At 38.6% G+C, this 19669-nt stretch overlaps 1 protein-coding gene across 5 annotated transcripts in view; it reads right to left on the bottom strand.

Moving 5' to 3' along the window:
- Positions 1-19669, bottom strand: part of CTTNBP2 (cortactin binding protein 2) — a 147615-nt gene that overhangs the window by 48873 nt on the left and 79073 nt on the right. For all 5 annotated transcript variants that reach the window (XM_049641720.1, XM_049641721.1, XM_049641723.1 and 2 more), the window contains 4 exons: positions 14788-14991; positions 13329-13428; positions 10792-10942; positions 6219-6473 (listed from right to left, as the gene is read on the bottom strand). In XM_049641720.1, coding sequence (XP_049497677.1) covers positions 6219-6473; positions 10792-10942; positions 13329-13428; positions 14788-14991 — 710 coding nt within the window. The remainder of the gene's footprint in view (positions 1-6218; positions 6474-10791; positions 10943-13328; positions 13429-14787; positions 14992-19669) is intronic.

Raw genomic sequence — 19669 nt, forward strand, 5'->3', positions numbered from 1 at the left:
GGAGAGTGGAGAAGCGAGGTAGAAGTGCCAGGGAGACTAAGTAGAAACCCCAAGTCCAAAGAGCTTGATATACTACCAAAGTCAAGGAAGGGAGCTGGGAGTCTGACATTGGGCAGAGGGAGGGAGAGCACAAGCAATCTGCAAATGCACAGGTGGGCCAGTGTGGGTGCTGGGAACACCCTTGGGCTGTGGGTGTGCCCACTGCCTTACCAGGCAGGGGAGTGGGAGGCTGTTAAAATGGGAAATAAGCAAGAAGGTAAATTTAGGGGAGAGTGCCCAAAGATGAAGACAATCAGAGTTAGCTGTGAAGGGCTGAGTTGGCATGAAGATATGTTTTCTGTAGGCATAAGGATACGCTCAGGTAGCAAAGTGCCATGACAAGCTTGATTCTGAAAAGCAATTGGTGCATTTGGAAGATATACTGGAAAGGAAGGTGATAGCAAGATCGGTAAGAAAGAACTGTAGTAACAGTCCATTCACCCATCAATTCAGCAAATACTCAGTACTTGCAGGCCAGAGACTCTGCTGGACACAGTGCATACAAAGATGGAAAAGTGATTTTTTTGGGAGGAGGTGGAAAGAGAGACAGGCATGCAAATAATTAAAGTACAAGCACTCTAAGTGAAGTGTGGAAAGGTGCCCTGGGAACACCTAGCTTCTGGAAGCCTGGATTTAAGCTGAGAGGTTTTCCAGGCAGGGAAGGGTCAGGACAGGAGAAGAGGCCATTTGAGGTAAAGGGAACAGCAGACACAAAGACAGGGAGAGAAGAAAGAGCACACGATGTTTGCACAGCAGCCCAGCAGTGCCTGCTTAGAGCACAGAACACATTAGGGGAGGAGGAGACAGGAAGTGTCCCTGTGGAGTGAACTGAGTCCAGATCAGGAAAGGACTTGTCTGTCATCATAAAAACCTAGCACTTATCCTGGAAGTGACAGAGCCTTGGAAAGATGCTGAGCAGGGAAATTACATTAGCAAGTTCCCCTGTCTGAAAGGCCCCTCTCATGGCAGGCTAACGGAGTAGAGAGACGGCAGATGAGGAGACTGGCGGAGTCTGAAACCTCGGACAGTGGACGAGGAGGGCTCCCCCAGGGTAGTGCCCACAAGATATGGAGGAGGCGACATATTCAAAATTCACTTGTGAAGGAAAAAAATCTGGAGTTGCACCAACCATCTCAGTTCATTAAGTTAGTAAGACAGAGCAGGTAAACACAAATGCCAGGTGATGGTGCTGCATTAAGAAAGAAGGGATGTAGCAGACTGGAGGAGGACAAACATGGGAACCCAGTGACGCAGCCACGTGGAGCTGTGTGATGGAAGCAAACATGAATATGATGGTCAGCAGGGTTACCATACAACTGCCCAAACTGGTGCACCTGCAAGAGTAAAAAGGGGGCACTATTAATAATTACACTAGGATGACAGGCATAAATGGAGACTGTACTGGGCAAAGGAACTTTGCTGCTCTACTTATCAGCCCTGTAAACTGTGGCCCTCCTGAATAAGACCTTATTGGATAAAATCAGAAAATGAGTAGGCAGGGCTAAAGATAACATTTTGGAATCTCTATAGATTATAACTGGGATCATTCAAGGAAAAAGGTACAAAGTGCGAGGAACAAAAGGGTCAAAACCCAGATCCATGAAAGATGTTAGTGGAAAACACAGAAGAGTCCATGTCTCAGGTGAGGGGTGGAGCAGGACTCTGGCTGGCTAATTTAGATTAGAATCCTTTCGGGCGCCTGGGTGGCTCAGTCGGTTAAGGGTCCAACTCTTGATCTCGGCTCAGGTAACAATCTCTCGGTTCATCAGATCCAGCTCCACATTAGGCTCTGTGCTGATAGGGCAGAGCCTGCTTAGGATTCTCTCTCTGCTCCTCCTTCACTCGTGCTCCCCCTATCTCTCTCTAAAAATAAACAAACTTAAAAAAATAAAAATAAAATAATTCTTTAGGATCCTATCAGTTAATCCGTCCTGCTCAAATTAAGCAAGGACACAATACTCTGCACTGAACATTCTGGAATAAATGTCAAAAAATAACAGCGTACCCTTTGTTTACCAACAGCTGAGTCAGTCTGGCTTTTCCAAAAAGGTTTTTATAAAAGTTAAGGGGAAAAGAGGAAATAATCATGGAGAATTAAAAACACAAAAACAGATTCCAAAGAACAGATTTCTACTTATCATGAACAACATCTAGTTCCAAAGAGTTGGTCCAACTTCATAGATATCTTATCTTTCTCCTTTCCTAGCCAGCTACTCAACCACATGTGACAAAGAAGAAATTAGTGACTCCTATCATCTTTTTCTCTGCAGCCATGACCCAAGGAGAGGGAATCTAAATCTTGGGGCCCCATGTGGGCCTCTATACTTGAGACACACACCTCATCCAGACCACCCAGACGGGATGGATATTACTGTGTGAGAGGAAATGCCTGATGCTCTCTGGCTAAATGTATCAGGCACAACAGAATCCTAATACAATATAAGAATGGCCTAAAGATGGTAACACAAGGTCCACTGCCTGACCAGAGGACAGCAGGCTTGTTCATCCTACAAGATGCCGGAAATAAATGTCTGGAAGACAGGCAAAAAAAAAAAAAAAAAAAAAAAAAACAGGTGTGGAGATTCATGAGTTCAAGCCGTGCGATGGGCTCTTTGCTGACAGCTCGGAGCCTGGAGCCTGTTTCAGATTCTGTGTCTCTCTCTCTCTGCCCCTCCCCCACTCAGGCTCTGTCTCTGTCTCTCTCTCTCTCAAAAATAATTATTTAAAAAATTAAAAAAAATATATAGGACCAGCCAATTGTAAATGGAGTGTGGGAATTGCTTATGGTTAAACAAAAGAGAAAACCTGGTCATCGAGTTGGAGGGGAAGTGAGGAAGGGGCAGTGTTCTGGAAGCAGAGGAAGGAGTCTGCATTAATAGTAAACATGTTAACCCAGAGAGACTAAGAGCCTGAGTGACAGGAAGCCACCAGCTTTGGTAATACACATAAACTAGAATTATAATTGGGAGGACACATACAGTCCTCCCAAATAATCTCATTATATGGGAACCTCAACAACAGAGATACCAAATTCATAAAATGTTCCTAATAGGTTTTACTTGACATGTAAAGGGCTCATGACACCAGACAGTTTCACTAAGAACTCTTCTTTCTATTTGCCCTGAGATGAAAACAAAGGTTTGTGCTCAGTGATTAGTCACAGGCCAGCTTTAGAGAGAGGTACTCCTATTACCAAACACTAGATAGTGATTTGCGTAAATTGCTTAACCACTGGGAGAAAGACCAAGGACTAAAGTGGGAAAAGCACTGATTCGGGAATCTGATCTTCCGTGAACTGATCTTAGGAAATTAGGTATACTATCTTCCTCGAGACTTGATTTTTTCATCTGCAAAATGAAGGGGTTGGCCTGGGTGAGGTATGTCCCTTGGAGCTGTGAAATCCCACAGTTCTTTACTGAATGGCACAAGAAAACTGAAGTCATCTTCTTGGGTAATGACATACTATTACCTTACATAGCTCGGACCCATATATGCTGCCCTACAGAGGAAAAATATTCGTTTTTTAATCTACTGTGGTCATGATAGAATCTTTCACCTACATGATGATTAACTCAGAATTGTAATTAATTTTTTCAGAAAATTAGTCTTAGCAACTAGTTGTAAATGAATTACCTCTCTGGTGAACTATCTCAGTCAGGATATGAACACTGTATCAGGCCAACGATGCAAAAGTACTTTCTAATACCTTTGACTAGGGAGGAAGACAGCATGGTACAGTGTGAAGATAATGAAATCAGGCAATCTGGGCTTCATTCCCAACTTCTTCTCTACTACTCCCTCCAGGGTTTAAATGTCCTAATCATAAAATGAAGAGGCTAGGGAAGATGAAATATCCATTCCAGGGCTAAAAAAAAAAAAAATCATTTTAATCTATGATTTTACTCAGCAGTGTGTGAATGTTGTCAGTCATGATCACTTTTAAAAACCTCTCTTTAAAAATTTATCTTAAGCCTCTTAAAGAGAATACAGGAGGAGTCTATGAGAGAAAGTGTCCTCTTCCCCTTTGCTCAACAATGACCAAGTATCTACATGCACCAGGGGCCTGGGGATCCATGAAGATACCATCCTGGATCACAAAAAGCAGCAGGACTAATAAGGAGTTCATAATAAAGGAGTTGAGCAGCAACACAAGTGCCCTACCCTGCAGGGTAACTCACCCTAGGGAGTGGTTTTTCTCTCTCTGCCTAGCTTGAGAGGTTCAGCAGCTGAACATTCTGGATCAGTGATGTTCAGGTTTTCTTTTGTTGGCTTTGTTTTTTTTTTTTTTTTTTTTTTGCCTCCAGGTTGTGTGTGTGCACAACCCCACTATCAGTAGCACCTTGCATTATCTTCAGATTTCCTTGAGGGGGTGGAAAGAGGTTGAAAACAACTCCTTCAATACACCCTTCCACCATCAAATGAGATACACGGTCTTAAATTAACGGTGCATTTTCAAATGTAAACTTTTCACATTTCACATCTTTGTCTCTTAAAAACTTTGATGTCATATGTACTGCATCCCATTCAAATCAAGACACGTCTATCAAGTTCACAAAATTTTTGTACTTTTTGTTAAAGCGTAAAATGGAACAAAACTACTAACAAGCAATACCTCCACAACGAACTAAATCATGCCTTTTTCTCACTTAAAAAAAAAAAAAAAAAAAAAAAAAAAGAGGCCCAAAGTGAACAGCTTCTGTTCTAGATCTTAATAACAGGAAGTTACCCAACCAGGAGCTCCAAATGCAATTTCTAGCTATTCCCAGAGATCTCCATCTGGATGAACCTCTCACAGCACTTAAATCCAGCACGTCTAAACCCACGTTCTATCTTGTTAATCATAATGACGCCTCTTCTCTTTCCAGGAATGTCATTGTTCCCCTTCGTGTCAGCTCCCTCTTTTCCTGCATCTCATCTGTCTTCAATCCATGGACATTTCTGGTCTGTAATGTGTTTCATTATTTCTACCACTCTCTTCATCTTTCACCTAGTCTCTCTCCCTGCCGCCAATTGTTTCATAACATAATCTTCTTTAAGTTGTTGCTAAAGTAATCATTCAAACTATAGAGCTGATTGTTTTCCTCCTTCGTACAAGACCTTTCGATAAAGCCCCAACTCCTTAAAATGTCACTGAAGCCCATGCCATCCCAGGAAGCTCCCAGTCCCATCTTACTTCTCACTACCCCTCATCAGCTCAGCCAGTGTTCAGCCCACTTCCCTGCTCCCTGTCTCTGTTCCCGCTGCTCCCTGATCTCAACTACTCTCCAATCTCAGTGATGAGTGGCAAAGTTAACCCCCCCTTGCAAGGCCCAAATCACTTCCATTGCCTCCAGAAACAGCCATTTCTGAGCCTAACATCCCTGAAACTCTGCTTCTTGAAATACGTGCATTGTCTTTTTTCAAAAAATAAAATAAAATTTGCATTTTTATAGTGTTCCAACCACATGTCCATTACCCTTGTTTTAATTTTTTGTGTTCTCTTATCCTACACTTGTCTTGTATCCTATACTCTTGCCACTGAACTAGCAGTTAGCTAATGGTATAAATATCCCTGCAAATATTAGCTTACACAGTGCCTTGCACTCAGGAGTTTCCTAATAGCTTTCTATTGCTAAACTATATTATCGCTAAACTGATCAAAACTGAAAAAAAAGAAACATGAGTGAATGGCATACTATATTGTTTTCTTAATGATCAGTATCACTTTCTACTCTGATGAGTGAAATCTCGAGCTCCCTCTTACCTACCAGTAAAACAGCACTGGAAGGATGTAAATGAGGCAGTTCAGAGTCAAGGGCATGCATTTCAATCTTGGCCCTCACTCTAACTAGTACCAAGGCCTTGGCCTTTGAATCAAACAATCCAGTACACTAAATCAACACCAAACTCTTTCTCCTAATTTTACAAGACATAAAAAAAAATTAAATAAATGTCTGAAATTACTCCCACATTTGTTAAAAAACTCCAAGTATGATTTTTAGAAAAAGTCTCATATATGGTTGACTGTAAATACTACTGCACAGAAAAAAATTCAGTTCATATTGGTAGCTGATCATCTCTTGCAATGGTTTTCACTCAATTTCCAATCATTCCATTGAAATGCATTCAGTCAATAGCAGACAATGTTGTCACTTATCAAGTTACAACTATGCAATGAGGCCAGCGGCCATGAGACACACCTTAAAACCTTTTGAAGCAGCAATATGGGCAGCGGTCCAGCCTTCTCTGTCAGCATGGTTAATAAGTTCTGCAGGAACAACAGGCTTGGATGTGCCTTCAGGACTCTCTTCTCCTTGATCCAAGGCAAAGACAACTGACTCAGACTCTTCCTCATGCAAAGAGTTTCTGCAAGCTGGTGCTCTATGGTACATAAGAAGCTTGAGGCTGTCCACATTACCAGTGTCTACAGCTGCGTGAACTGGTGTCCAGCCATCCTGAAGATAAAATGACCAGGAGGAAAGGATTGATTACAACGTTAATGTTGAGAACAGTGTTATTTAAAGTTCACCTCTAAATGTTCTTGGGCATGAACCACTGAGCTGGGAAAAGCAGGCATTCCAATTCTGAGTATCATTGATGAGCTGAGTCAAGTTCACTGACCTCTGTCAATTACCATATTTCTCAATGCTATGACTCATGTTTGCTGTTTTGTAAGACTTTCCACTTAGCAGTTAACTATTTGGAGTGAACAGGTACTGTCCAGGCTGGTAACTATGGACTACATATGGCAAAACAAAATCTCTACATAGAATACAAAAGAGAATGAACTTTAGCATAACAATTTTTAAACATTTATATCCAAGTAGGGTATTATTAGTAATGTACTAAATGAATGCTGCCATAATCCAGTTTTACTTATAGGGCAGAGTCCTAACTGGTGATCTTAAAGTTTTATGTCAATGATTCCTGAAGGAAAAATTCTAGATAATAAGGAAAAGGTAGACATATAGGAAAAACAAAGGCAAATAACTTCATGAGGTGTCTATGTGCCCCTATTGAGAGCTCTGGGATTGCAGCTAGAAACTGATAAATGCAAGCTTAGGAAATGTTCCAAGTAAAATTATTAGGCCCATTGTCTAGAATACATTACTGTGAAGCCTTTAGCATTGACTTAGCAGGTTGCTAGAGTTGTTAACTCAGAGCTCTTTCCTAAGGCAGTGGTTCTCAAGTGTAGTCACCAGACCAGCCAGCATCAGCATCATCTGGGAATTTGTTGGAAATGAAAGTTGTTAAGCCTCAACCCAGACCTAATGAATGAGAAACTCTGGAGGTAAGGCCCAGCAATTTGTGCTTTAACCAGCCCCCTGGGTGATTCAGACTCCCTGAAGCTTGACAAGCACTTTTCAAGTGAAAATCTTGGTCCTCTTTCAGTCTCTCATTTTTATATAGGGTCTTCCTTTCACTCAAGTACCTGTCTTCATTACATTTTTAAGACTTTCATAAAAGAAGATAATTATTTTGGTGATTTGTTGTTTGGGCTTTATTTTCCTTTTGGCCTTTTTTTTTTCATGTGGTATTTCATATTGCTATGTTAAAAATCTTTCAGTGAGCTAAAGCACACTTTTTTAAAATAATGGGGTAGAAGGCAGGAGAAAAACAGTAAGCGGTAACAAGGTATGTTTATAGTGAGTCATCTGATCATTTGCTAAAGCTTCCCTTGATAAAATAGATTTTTCTCTGGTTCTGTACTTCATACCCATGAAGTTGACTTGGCTAAGACAAGATCACGGCTGTGCAGTAAATGGAATACCTTATAGTCCTTAAGCATACACCAGAGCTAGGTAAAGCATTTCATGGCTTGTTCTTTGTTGGGCTACAGACACCTTTATTTGGTTTTCAGCCTTAATTAGGCACCAGAGTGTAAGCGCTCTTGACTTTCCCTAGTCAAATCTCTTGACTTTTTCCTAATTTTTACATTACAAAGGCTATGTAATCATTTCTGAAAAACTTTCAATTTACCATTCTCTCCTTTGACTTCTTATTAAAAGTCATAAGAAATAATTATTCCCTTAAGATCCTCTATCATTACTGTTTATCTCTGTATTTTGGAGCCTCTATACTTCTAATGATCGTTAATTCAAAGGGATACATGCACCTCTATGTTTATAGCAGCATTATTTACAATAGCCAAGATATGGAAGCAGCCCAAGTGTCCATTGACTGATGAATGGATAAAGAAGTGAGATATATATATGGAATATTAGTTAGCCATAAAAAAACGAAATATTGCCATTTGCAATGACATGGATGGAGCTTGAGTATAATGCTAAGTGAAATAAGTCAGAGAAAGACAAATATCATATGATTTCACTCAAATGTGGAATTTAAGAAACAAAACAAATAAGCAAAGGGAAAAATAGAAGACAGAGACAAATCAAGAAACAGTCTTAACTACAGAGAGCAAACCAGAGGGAGGTGGGTGGGGGGTGGGTTAAATAGATGATGGAGATTAAGTAAGGAGTGCACTTGCCATTAAAACAAAAACAAACAAAACCCACAGGATTTAAGGGTGATCTATAAATTAGATAATGCAGCTTTTTATTCTAGGAAATCTTAAGGATGTTTCCTATGAGAGGAGTACACAACACAACCAATTCTCTATTAACAGAAGAAATCCAAGGTTCAGATAACCTTTGGAAATTGAATGTCTATACTTGTCTTTCATTAGGAACATATGGTAGGATGGTGATTATTATACCTTAAATATTCTAGGAAGCTGCAAAAACAAAACTAAAGTAATTCCTGAGCCCAATGAAGAATGGATCATGATGGAAGTTCCATAACTCCTAAAGCTCACAGAGGGTCCCATCAGAGAAATGGATGTCAGTGTGCACAGGGCAGATTCCTTGATCTTCAAGTGGTTCACAATGAGTTGATGAAGACAAATTTGGGAGGGCTGACTGAAAAGTTTGTTTCGAATGCATTTCTATGTGGCTGAGCCAAAAGTATCATCCAAGGACTCTTCCATGCATCAGACTCCAAAAGTCTGCAGTTTCTAAATCTCTTGGACTTTATCTGTGCACCTTGTATAGGAGATAACAGAACTGTGTGGGATGGAGTCAAGAGCGACTTGGGGTCTAGTGGATTTCTACACACAGTGCTTCTAGTTCTGAGCCAAATTAGACAATGACCCTGAACTCTGTGAGGTGCTGCATGATCTTAGCAATAACAAACATCAGTCAGAGGAAGAACAGTGAGCACAAATAACCCTCCTCTAAGTACTGACAATGGGCACTGTCTTGTGACAAAACTCCCTTTTGTTTATACGTGTTACAACTGACTCCTACATTGTAATTGATGGTGGTGGTGACCATGGGGACAGCTGACATTTGTTTACTGCTCACAATTCCCAGGGCACTTATACCAACTACCTTATGTAGATAAGCTAATTTCACTTTAATACACTTAGACTCATTTTGTAGAGGGGTCACCCAAGGCACAGAGAAGTAACATACCTTGCCTAAGCTCACACAGCTGTGTGTAGGCATGGTCCAAGCCCAAAAAGGTTTGATTTCACAGCCTGATCTCTCAGGCAATAGGCAGTAGTTTTATATCACCACCATTGTCACTAATGCAACGGTTGATACTTCTGTGGCTCTTGATATGATGCATCCTGAAAATATATCCAGAATTGGACCAATCCCCACTGTTTCTACCCCTCAACCTTGATCCAAACCACCATTACTTTTTCCCTGGAGTAAAACAAGATTCCTACGGCTCTCTCTTGGCAGCTGCTCTGCCACTCCTACAGTTTATTCTCAAACCTGCAGCCAGAGTGACTCATAAAAATGAGTCAGTTCACGTCCTTGCTCTCTTCAAAACCATCCATCTGACGCCCTTATTCCAAGTCCTTGCCAATGGCCCACAAGGCCCTTTGTGGTGGGCCTCTGGCCACAAAGATCTGCCTGCACTGCTCTCCTGCCTCAGTCCTGGTACCCTGCTCCCATCTCTTCATGGCGCACACCCTTGCTTCCTTCAGGTCTTGGCTCAACTGTCACATATTCAACAAAGACTTTTCCCACCAACTCCTCTGAAGTAGTCCCGACCCCAGGCATTTCCATCTTCTAAACATCTAGCTACTAACTATTTACTTACTTGTTTACTGTCACCCCTCCTGCCCCATGAGGATATAAGATCCATGAGGGCAGGACTGTTTCACTTCCTGCTGTCTCTTCTGTCCCTAGCATAGCTAGTGCTCAGGAAGTATTTGTTGAGTGAGTAAAAAGTACACCTCCATTATATCCCCTGATTCTGAAAACAGCCAGGATGCAGGTATTCAGTTTCCTATTTTACAGTGAATAATCTGAGGTTCAGAGGATAAAGGACCAGTTAAGCTAACAGACAAGGCTTTTCATTAGCAGATGCTCAAACAGAAGTCAGAGGTCAGACACTGTCCATATCTGATATCCTAAAAGCAACACCAAGCAGCCTCTATTTTAGTAAAACTTTGGTTTGCGAGCATAATTCATTCCGGAAACATGCTTGTTATCCAAAGCACTCTTATATCAAAGCAAATTTCAAGAACCATTGGCTCAGTTGTGATCATGTGATGTTTGGTATCGTGTAGTACTCTTATTGCAAGACACCGCTCGTTTGTCAAGTTAAAATGTATCAGAAATGTTTGCTCATCTTGCAGAACACTTACAGAACAAGTTACTCGCAATCCAAGGTTTTGTTGTATTTTGTTTTTCTAGCTATAGAGTTGGCCGACAGGGTAAATTATAGTACAAAACCCAAAGAACTGGTACTCACTCTGGTTTTTACACTCCGATCAGTTCCAGCTTCCAATAAGAGTTGAATACACTCCTTATTTCCATTTTTACAGGCCAAATATAGAGGTGTCTGTCCTTCATCAGCAGCATGATTAATGTTAGCATCATATGAAATTAATAATTCTACACACCTAAACACAAGATCATGATTAATTACACTAAAACTGGCTGGATTTCTGAAGCATCTGACCAAGATGTTAATTATAGAAAATAATGCTAAAGCAATTCTGTATCTTTCTACATCAATTGTTTGTTTATATATATATATATATATATATATATATATATATATATATATATGTTTGATGGTTAGATAAAAAGTTGAAAACAGCTTTACATATATGTTTATATATATATATAAAATATATTATAGATAGATAGATGTGTATCAATTACTGTGGGTCTTATTTGATGGATACTGTTTTATAGCAAGGCTAGAAGCTATATTTTAGCCACAAATTTACCCCCATGAAAATTTTAAATAGCAGCATTGGTCAAGTGCTAAAACTTGGTTTTGACACTTCTCTGTAAACAACTTGTAAAAAAAAAAAAAGTGCTTGCAGTATGTTTAACTAATTTGGATGAATGGTGGAACTGTGGTTGACATATATATTATTTGTGGTTCAAAATCACTTAAACCTTGAAAAAAGACTGCTGAGTCATTCTGAGATTTTCACTTGAGAAAATAATTATAAATAGCTCAGACAGCAGGGCACCATGTGCCTCCACTATAAAAGGCAGCAGGGAGGCAGAGAAAAGGGCTGCCTTGGGGAGAAGAGACAGCAGAGGCTATCCTGTCTCCTGAAAGGGGACTAGTTTACAAGGAAAAAGACATCTAAGCAGAAACTCACTGCTCTTGAGAATCAAGGAGGAAAGAAATGAGGTAAATTCAAGACTTCGTAGCACTTAGTAACTGGCTAAACACCCAGAGCTTGTGTTTGTAAAATCAGATGAGAATAAACGGAGTAAAGAGGGCTAAATCATAATCAAATTAAGAAGTAATTTACAAAAAAAAAAAAAAAAAAGGCAATTTACACCATATTCATTTATTTACTTCAGATATATGCTTTTCTCCCTGGGCTTTTCTTGAAAATATTTGGTTTATTCATATATATTTAAAACTTAAGTTACATATTGACGTTTGTTTGTATCTCATACACATTTAAACTAATCAACCCCTAGGGGTCTTCCTTTTTGCAAAGCCAACCATGCCTGCCTTCCCATGACTCTATAATTTCCAAGTAAGCTGCACTACATATTGCCCAGTGACAGTAAACGTAAAAGCGTAGCCCTGAAGAAAAAATCCCTTCCAGAGGACTCAGGATACATGCAAAACGTAATGGCAAAACCAGTATCTATGGTCCTCAACAATAAACTCATGAGGTATGCATTAGACATACAGAAAAAATGTTATAATTTAAGGATGCATTTTGAATATTTAAGAATTACATTTATAATAACAGTGTGAACCTTACAACCCATATTATAGGAATCAAGAAATATGTTAAAGAACATTTCTATCAGGATGGTTAGATAAAAAGTTGAAAACAGCTTTACATTCCCTACACAACAGTTCAGCACAGGAAGAGAAAGCAACTTAGTGACATTCTATTTGATTAAACTATGACTCTTAATTTTAAAAAGGCATGTCTATATTCAACTGACTTGGTAAGCTACTGAAGAAACCTGCTAAACTTAAATGTATTTCCATTGATAGGTTCTTTTAGGCTTCTGCTCTAATTACTTTTAGTATGAAAAGTTACTGCTTCAATTTTTTTTAAACGATAAGACAAGGTGAATATATTGAGATTTAACACTGAATCAACTGCCAATAGGAAGTTAAGGTTATTTTAATTAATATAATTCTAGGATTTTTTTTAAATGTTCATTTACTTTTCAGAGACAGAGAGACAGAGCATGAGTGGGGGAGGAGCAGAGAGAGGGAGACACAGGATCCAAGGCAGGCTCCAGGCTCTGAGCTGTCAGCACAGAGCCCAAAGCAGGGCTTGAACCCAGGAACCTTGAGATCATGACCTGAGCCAAAGTCGGTTGCTTCACCAACTGAGCCACTCAGGCGCCCCTAGGATTTGTTTTTAATGCCATCATAAGTAAAAAAAAAAAAAAAAAAAAAAAAAAAAAAAAAAAAGTTTTTTTTTTATGTTGGGGTAATGGAAAACAGTGAATAACAGTCTTTAAAACAGTGTATTTTATCACCACATATATGTTGACAGACTATAGATTATCTTCTTTAGAAGCAAGTTCATTCATGTGAGGTTGAAACGTAACTTATTTCTCTTCTTTACTGCCCTCATATACAGCTATTTACCTTTTAAGAAAAAGAGCAAATTTAGGATCCTACATTGCATTTAAATCCTCAAATATACTTAGTGAATTTATTTGCCAATGGATTTGAAGCACTAGTTTACACATGCAGCCAGAAATAAAATATGTGTGCAAACTATAAAAAGACTCTTTTCATGGGGGGGGGGGGGGGGAAGAATTAAGAGCATCACTTACTTGAAATGTCCCTGAGCAGCTGCGGCACACAAGGGTGTGAAGCCATTTGTATCAGCAGCATTGACTTGGGCTCCTGCATTCAGCAGCAATCTCACACAGTCTATGGATTTTAATAGAAAGCCATTTACATTCCCCATTTAGAGTTATGGTGAGCCAAATTCTAAACGAGCTCTATATAGATGCTAAACTCAAAGGACCTCTCCCATGCACAGTCCATCTGACAGCTCCATCGTGGTGGGTATGAGACTCCACAGACTATTTTACAGAGAAAGTAGACTCTTTTCCTGAGGATTTTAATGCCCAGACTCACCAACTAAGACATGATATTCGTGTGTGTATGTGTGTTGCTTTGGGAGGAGTTGCTGATGAGTTAAAGGACTGTTATGTGTCAGAAAATGTTTTACCACGTTTTTCTACCAGCCTATGCCAGGAAAGAATGTTATTGGATAGAATTAAATCTACTTACCAAACTAATACCATTCTTTGTATTTAAATAGTTAAATTCTCACTTTGTGATATTTAACCTTTAAAACGCTTCTGTGTGGTGGTCATCCTACACTTAATTTCATGGGTGAGGAGATCCCACACAAAGTTACCTGACTCTGGCATAAATATCATCTAGGCCTCATTTTCCTCATGGCATTTACTAGACTTAATTTCTCTACATTAAGGAAAATTCCCACAATGCTTCTGAAGTAAAGAAGAACTTCAAAGTACTTCTAAAACTTTTAGATTCTTCCATTTAGTGCACTTGAACACAGCGAAGCTCTGAAAACTTCTATGAATTACTCGACAATCATGCAGCTTATTTGATTTTGGATTTGCAGTCAAATCATCTTTTTCTGCACTACCATATGTTTTAGTAAATCAGACCACAAGAAACAAGAATAATTCCCAGACTTCGTCAATATGTCATTTGTAGCTGTGGAACTTCTCAGTTCTCTTAAAAAATCCAAATAACTATAAATTGTTCCCACTACAGAACAGTTTCAGACCCATGACCTTCCCTAACTACTAAAATTTGCCCTCACTATAGTATGTGCGAAAGCCCTGTCACTTTGACGTTCACACACAAGTATTTCTAACAGACAAATTGGAGCTATTTTGTGCTGACTAAAGTGATCACAGATGGAAGGCTTTATTCTAAAATGTGCTTTATCATAGTAGACCCAAAATTTCCACATACACAATACATTTCATTGTGCATAATATCAAAGATTACTTTTTGCTAGCTGCAATAAAATCTTACATTTTTACAGAACTACAATTGGGATTTTTTTTTTTCAATATTTACAAGGTCTTTGAATCATGTTAAAAAAAAAAATTACCCACTACTACCTGTAAGAAAAAAATCAAAACCAAAAGAACATTTTGCTCCTAACAATGGTTACCAGTGCTTCTGGCTCTCCATCCTTTTGCAAGAGGGTGGTACAATGAGGTAAGATCTCTCCATCTTTACCTGTATGTCCATTCTTAGCAGCAGAATACAAGGCAGAATGGCCATCTTCACAGGAGTAATTAATGTCCAGTCCTTCTTCATTAAGCAGCATTGATAATAAAGTGACATTTCCCTGGGTAGCAGCTTGCTGAAGAAGGGTGGGCCTGCCAGCCAGGGGGGCAGGACCACCACTCATTAGCAAAGGGGTTAGGGAGGGTGACCAGCCTGTGGGTTAAAGTGACCCTAGTTAGAGAGTAGGAACAAGGACAAGAGACAGGTATTACCCACTTGTTTCTGAATTACACACACACACACACACACACACACACACACACACACACACAGACACGAACACGTACCCTTAGAGGATTATGTGGTTTCTAACATTATCAATCTGTTAATATTTACTTAGCACAAATCTGTACTGTTATTTCAATCTTGCATCTGCTAATTAAATTAATATCCATGGTGACAAATTACTTTTAGTTGTCAGTCTTACACAGATAAATGTTAAAGTGGTGATTGGTTTTAGGAAACTTAGATGGCTGTCTCATTTGAAAGTTCAAATTCCTCTTCAGGGTTTCAAAACAATTTGAATTTTGAAATCATGTATGGATTTCCTCAATTTCAATATCAGTCTGAAAAACTGAATGGACATCTTTAGGTATAGGATAGAAATAACTGTAAGAAATACAGATTTTCCTTTTGCAATGTTTGCAAGGTACGTAACTAAAAATCATATACAGACCATTAAGATGGACCAAATACTGCCAGGAAATCTATGTTCCTTGAATTCCCTTATTTGGGAATAAAAATAATGGAGGGGGCCAAGTGCTATTTAGTATCCAGAGCTATAGAAGCACAACACATATAATTATATCTAGAATACTGTATCCAGGCACAAATATTCAAGACACAATTCTGAAGACTTTATCTTTACAAATTGTGGCCATCTTTACAAATTGTGTACCAGAAACTTTTAGCCAGCCAACAAAACAGGACAGTCTACCATATAGTTTTAACAAGAATCATAAGAGTTATCATAGTTAGATATTTCTCATCAGTATTTAGCAGCTTTAGAAGAGAATCTGTTAAGTGTGTGAAGTCGGCTGCATATAGCATGGAAAATTTTCTGAATTCTTCCTTGGTCAAAAGGCTGTAAAAACAGTAAAGTAAAAATGTTTATTCAATGTGATATATAGGTATTTTGTGTGTTTTAGATACAATTAACTTTCAAAATAAGTTATTTACTTTCTTCCTTATGAAGACCCAAATACCTCAGAGTAACGTCAGTGTAGATGCAGGGGCCTATGGGCACATATTCACTCCTCAGGGTACATTTTCTACATAAATCCAGTAACATTCTCTGTAGTAGGACACAATAGATGGATGTTTTATGTCCCGTCCACCTTGGTTATCAGGATAATATTCTAAGTATATGGGTGTTACATTAGTAAGCAATAGGCTCAGATAATTGAGACTTAATTAACATTAAAGTAATAAATATTAAAATCAAAGGATTCCTTAGTATTTTAAAAATTCTTTGTGAAAAAAGCAAGTTATAAAAATAAAACTAGACAGCTTATTAAAAGCTGGATATTACATCTTCATAATTAATTCTTTGGGTCCATGAATAATTTATTGTTTTACCCTATTAGGCTGCAATGACATACAAAATTCAAATGCTCATAAAATTAAATATTTATCTAAACTTTATGATATTTTCCCATTGATATTCATTAGCTCTTCTTACAAAAGTAGTATTTTTACTTCATACTTACAAGAAGGCTCCTCTCTGGTACATTTTACCTTTTGTATTTTCTTAAAAACAAACAAAAAAACAAGCCCACAAAAATTAAATCAGTACTTATTAGAAATGGATGATAAACAGAGAAATTATAAACACCAAGGTATGATGCCTTGACTGCATAGCAAACACAAAGGTAACATGAAGGCATTGCACGGAGGTCCTCGGTGGAACAGGAGGGAATGTGGCTCACACACAGTGAGTTTCCTGGAGCTTGTGTGGCCCTCTCTCCCCACCCCTCTCCTTCCCTCTCTCTCCCTCTGAGTCCCTCTACCCCCACCTCCTCTATCTCATTCAAACCGTCTGGGTTATTGATACCCTGTAAAGAATATCAACAGGTATATATCTAGTGGTTTGTTATTCTTTTGGGTTTTCTCTTTCTTTCGTTTTCTTTCTTTCTTTCTTTCCAATGCAATTCTATGCTCTAGAGGAATAATTTAAATATAGATATATTTTTAACTGCCTTATGTGGAAACTTGGGATACAGTACCCTGGAAAGCCCTATTTTTAATGCCAGGCTATCTGAAAGAGAAAATATCTTATTTAAAAATTTTCTCAATCTTTAGACCACCCAAGAATCATAGTTTTCTGTCAGACAAAGCAACAGAGGAATATATATGAATTTTTATTTCCTTAGCTTAGAGGTGTGCAATATATTTTAAAAATATTCTACAAAATAAAAATGCTCTATAAATACCAAGTATTCTTAAAGTTTAAATAATTTTTTTTATCCCCACTGTCATTTCCAATTGCTTGTTTTAATGAATCCTGCTATAAATACTGGAAAAAAAAAACCTTCACCATGAGACTTTATTGTTCATTTGAAACTCCCAACAAAGATAAGAAACGGTAATATTCATTAACTGGTTAAGTAATGGGAGAACAGACCTGCGTCATACGGCTACTTTAATGATGTTAGAAAAAGGTCATTCAGCTTTGCAGTCTGCAAACATTAGTAACATGCGGTGGACGAAGGGAACAGAGACCATGCAATGCAAGAGGGAAGAGGAATTGAGAACAGCTTCTGGCATCAGCTTCAGAGTGTAGAGAAGGTTAATGTCATGGCTCAGATCAATCTCATTTTTGGATTTAGACTTTAAGCCAATCATACACGGGTGATAATTTTTTAAGTGTATGTTTAACTAAGAAAAACTGTCTGAACCAAATTAAACAAAATGTACCAAACAAAAACAAAAACAAATTTCCAAGGGTATGAAAACTCAGTTGCCTGGGATGATTTCTGGTTTTAGGCCTCTGCTCATCTAACAGTTAAAACATGTTCATTGGACAAGTTCAGGAGGAACAAGACATTTTAATTCACTTATAGAATTCAAAATGCCATTTAAAAGTTTAACATTTGGCCATAAAAATTGCTAACAGAGTAATTAAAATGGTATCTTTCTGTCATTGCAATTCTCCCCAGTACTTTAGCTTAATCCTAACTGTTTGTCTGTCACAGATGTAAGCTGATACAGAAACTCAGAACTTTACAGTTTTAAAGATTGTGGGATCTAGTAGTTCTCCAAGAAAGGAGAGGTAGTGTACTGCTGTTTGAAAAATTCAACAGGCAAGTTTAGTAAGTCTTTCTGGTCTGGAACTATTATTCTTCTTTTGGGTCAATGTTTTCATTTTTAAAGGAGAAAGCTAATGACTCAGAGCGAATGTGCTCTTGGGTGATACTAGAGAGAGGCAAAAATGGACTAACCCTCCTTCTTAGACTCAGCCCAGAGCCCTTTTTCTCACTGAATTTGGAACAGAGATCTATCTCCCAAGGATTTGGCAGAGGAGCTCTGTCCTCATGCCCTTCTCTTACCAACCACAATGGCATTAGTGGCTGTTAAGAAGATTAATCACCTTCAATGAGCTTATGATCTGGAGAGGCACAAGCTCACCCAGGCACAGATAGGTTAAGAAGCAGGATGGAGGGAGCTCTGGTGCTTCCTAGTTGCAATGGCATGGCAGCAAAAATAGGGGCAATCCAAAGGGAAAGCAGCTGAAATCCTAGATCTCATTTGGAAAATTTAGGCTGACCTACACCCATGGCTGATTTAATCACCCTTCTTATGTAACTGTAATAACTTTTCTATTCCCCAGACGACATGCTCCCAAAAGCTTGCCGAATGACTACAAAACTCCTTATAATCAAATAACACAGAAACTTATCCCACCAAGCATAATCCTGAAATTCTGAGATTTTGGCCAAATTGCAAAATCAGGGAATAGAAAATGAGGAATCGGTTTCACGTATCTTCAGTGGCAGCTACTTCTTTTGCTGCCACTGTTTCTTCTCTTTTGCTCTCTAGATATAAGCAAAGGGCATTCTTCAGAGGGATTATAGCTCCTTTATCCACAATTCCACTCTGTCCTAGTTAGGTCATTCTGGCCAATGTATAATAAACTTGGAATTCTTGGGTCTTTAAAGTTTAACTTAAGATCCTGCTGACAAAATGTTCCTTGGTTATGGATCCCGATTTTAAAGCTTTTCTACTGAAACCAAAAGACATTGAAGCTGAACCTTGGAACACAGTAACCACTGAGGCAATAAATGGCAAAGCATCAAGGTACAAAGCGAAGATGGGTTTGTAGTTCTTAAAAACTGACAAAATTTATCTGTATCCCAGGAAGTATTTTCTGTTTTACAGTTTGTGAGTTTATGTCAACAGCACCACCACTGCTGCAAACATTTTTGGAACCTGTGCTTTGTCACTGCCTTAAGACCTTACAGTACATTCTCTGATTCTCCTGAATGGTAGCAAAAATTCTTCCTTTGAGCATGGATTTAGCTATGGAAGAAGCTAACATCATTTTAGGCCATGAGAAGGGCTGTCCAGCTCGGGTATACCATTTTGAATAAAAAGTATGGAATGTTGAACATCTATAAAGATATCACAAAGCAATAATAGTGACATCAATTCTAAAGCAAATTTTCAAAAATATTTTAAGCAACAGTATCAATGAAGCAATATCACTTCTATTTATTCATGACTCATGCTGCTAAAATACCAAGCTCTTTGCACGTTATGATAGTTAATCCTAATAGCCACCCTACCCCATATGAGTAGCATAAGCTCCATATTAAGAATGAGAAAACTTGCT

This window comes from Panthera uncia, chromosome A2 (assembly GCF_023721935.1).
Source record: "Panthera uncia isolate 11264 chromosome A2, Puncia_PCG_1.0, whole genome shotgun sequence".
NCBI lineage: Eukaryota > Metazoa > Chordata > Mammalia > Carnivora > Felidae > Panthera > Panthera uncia.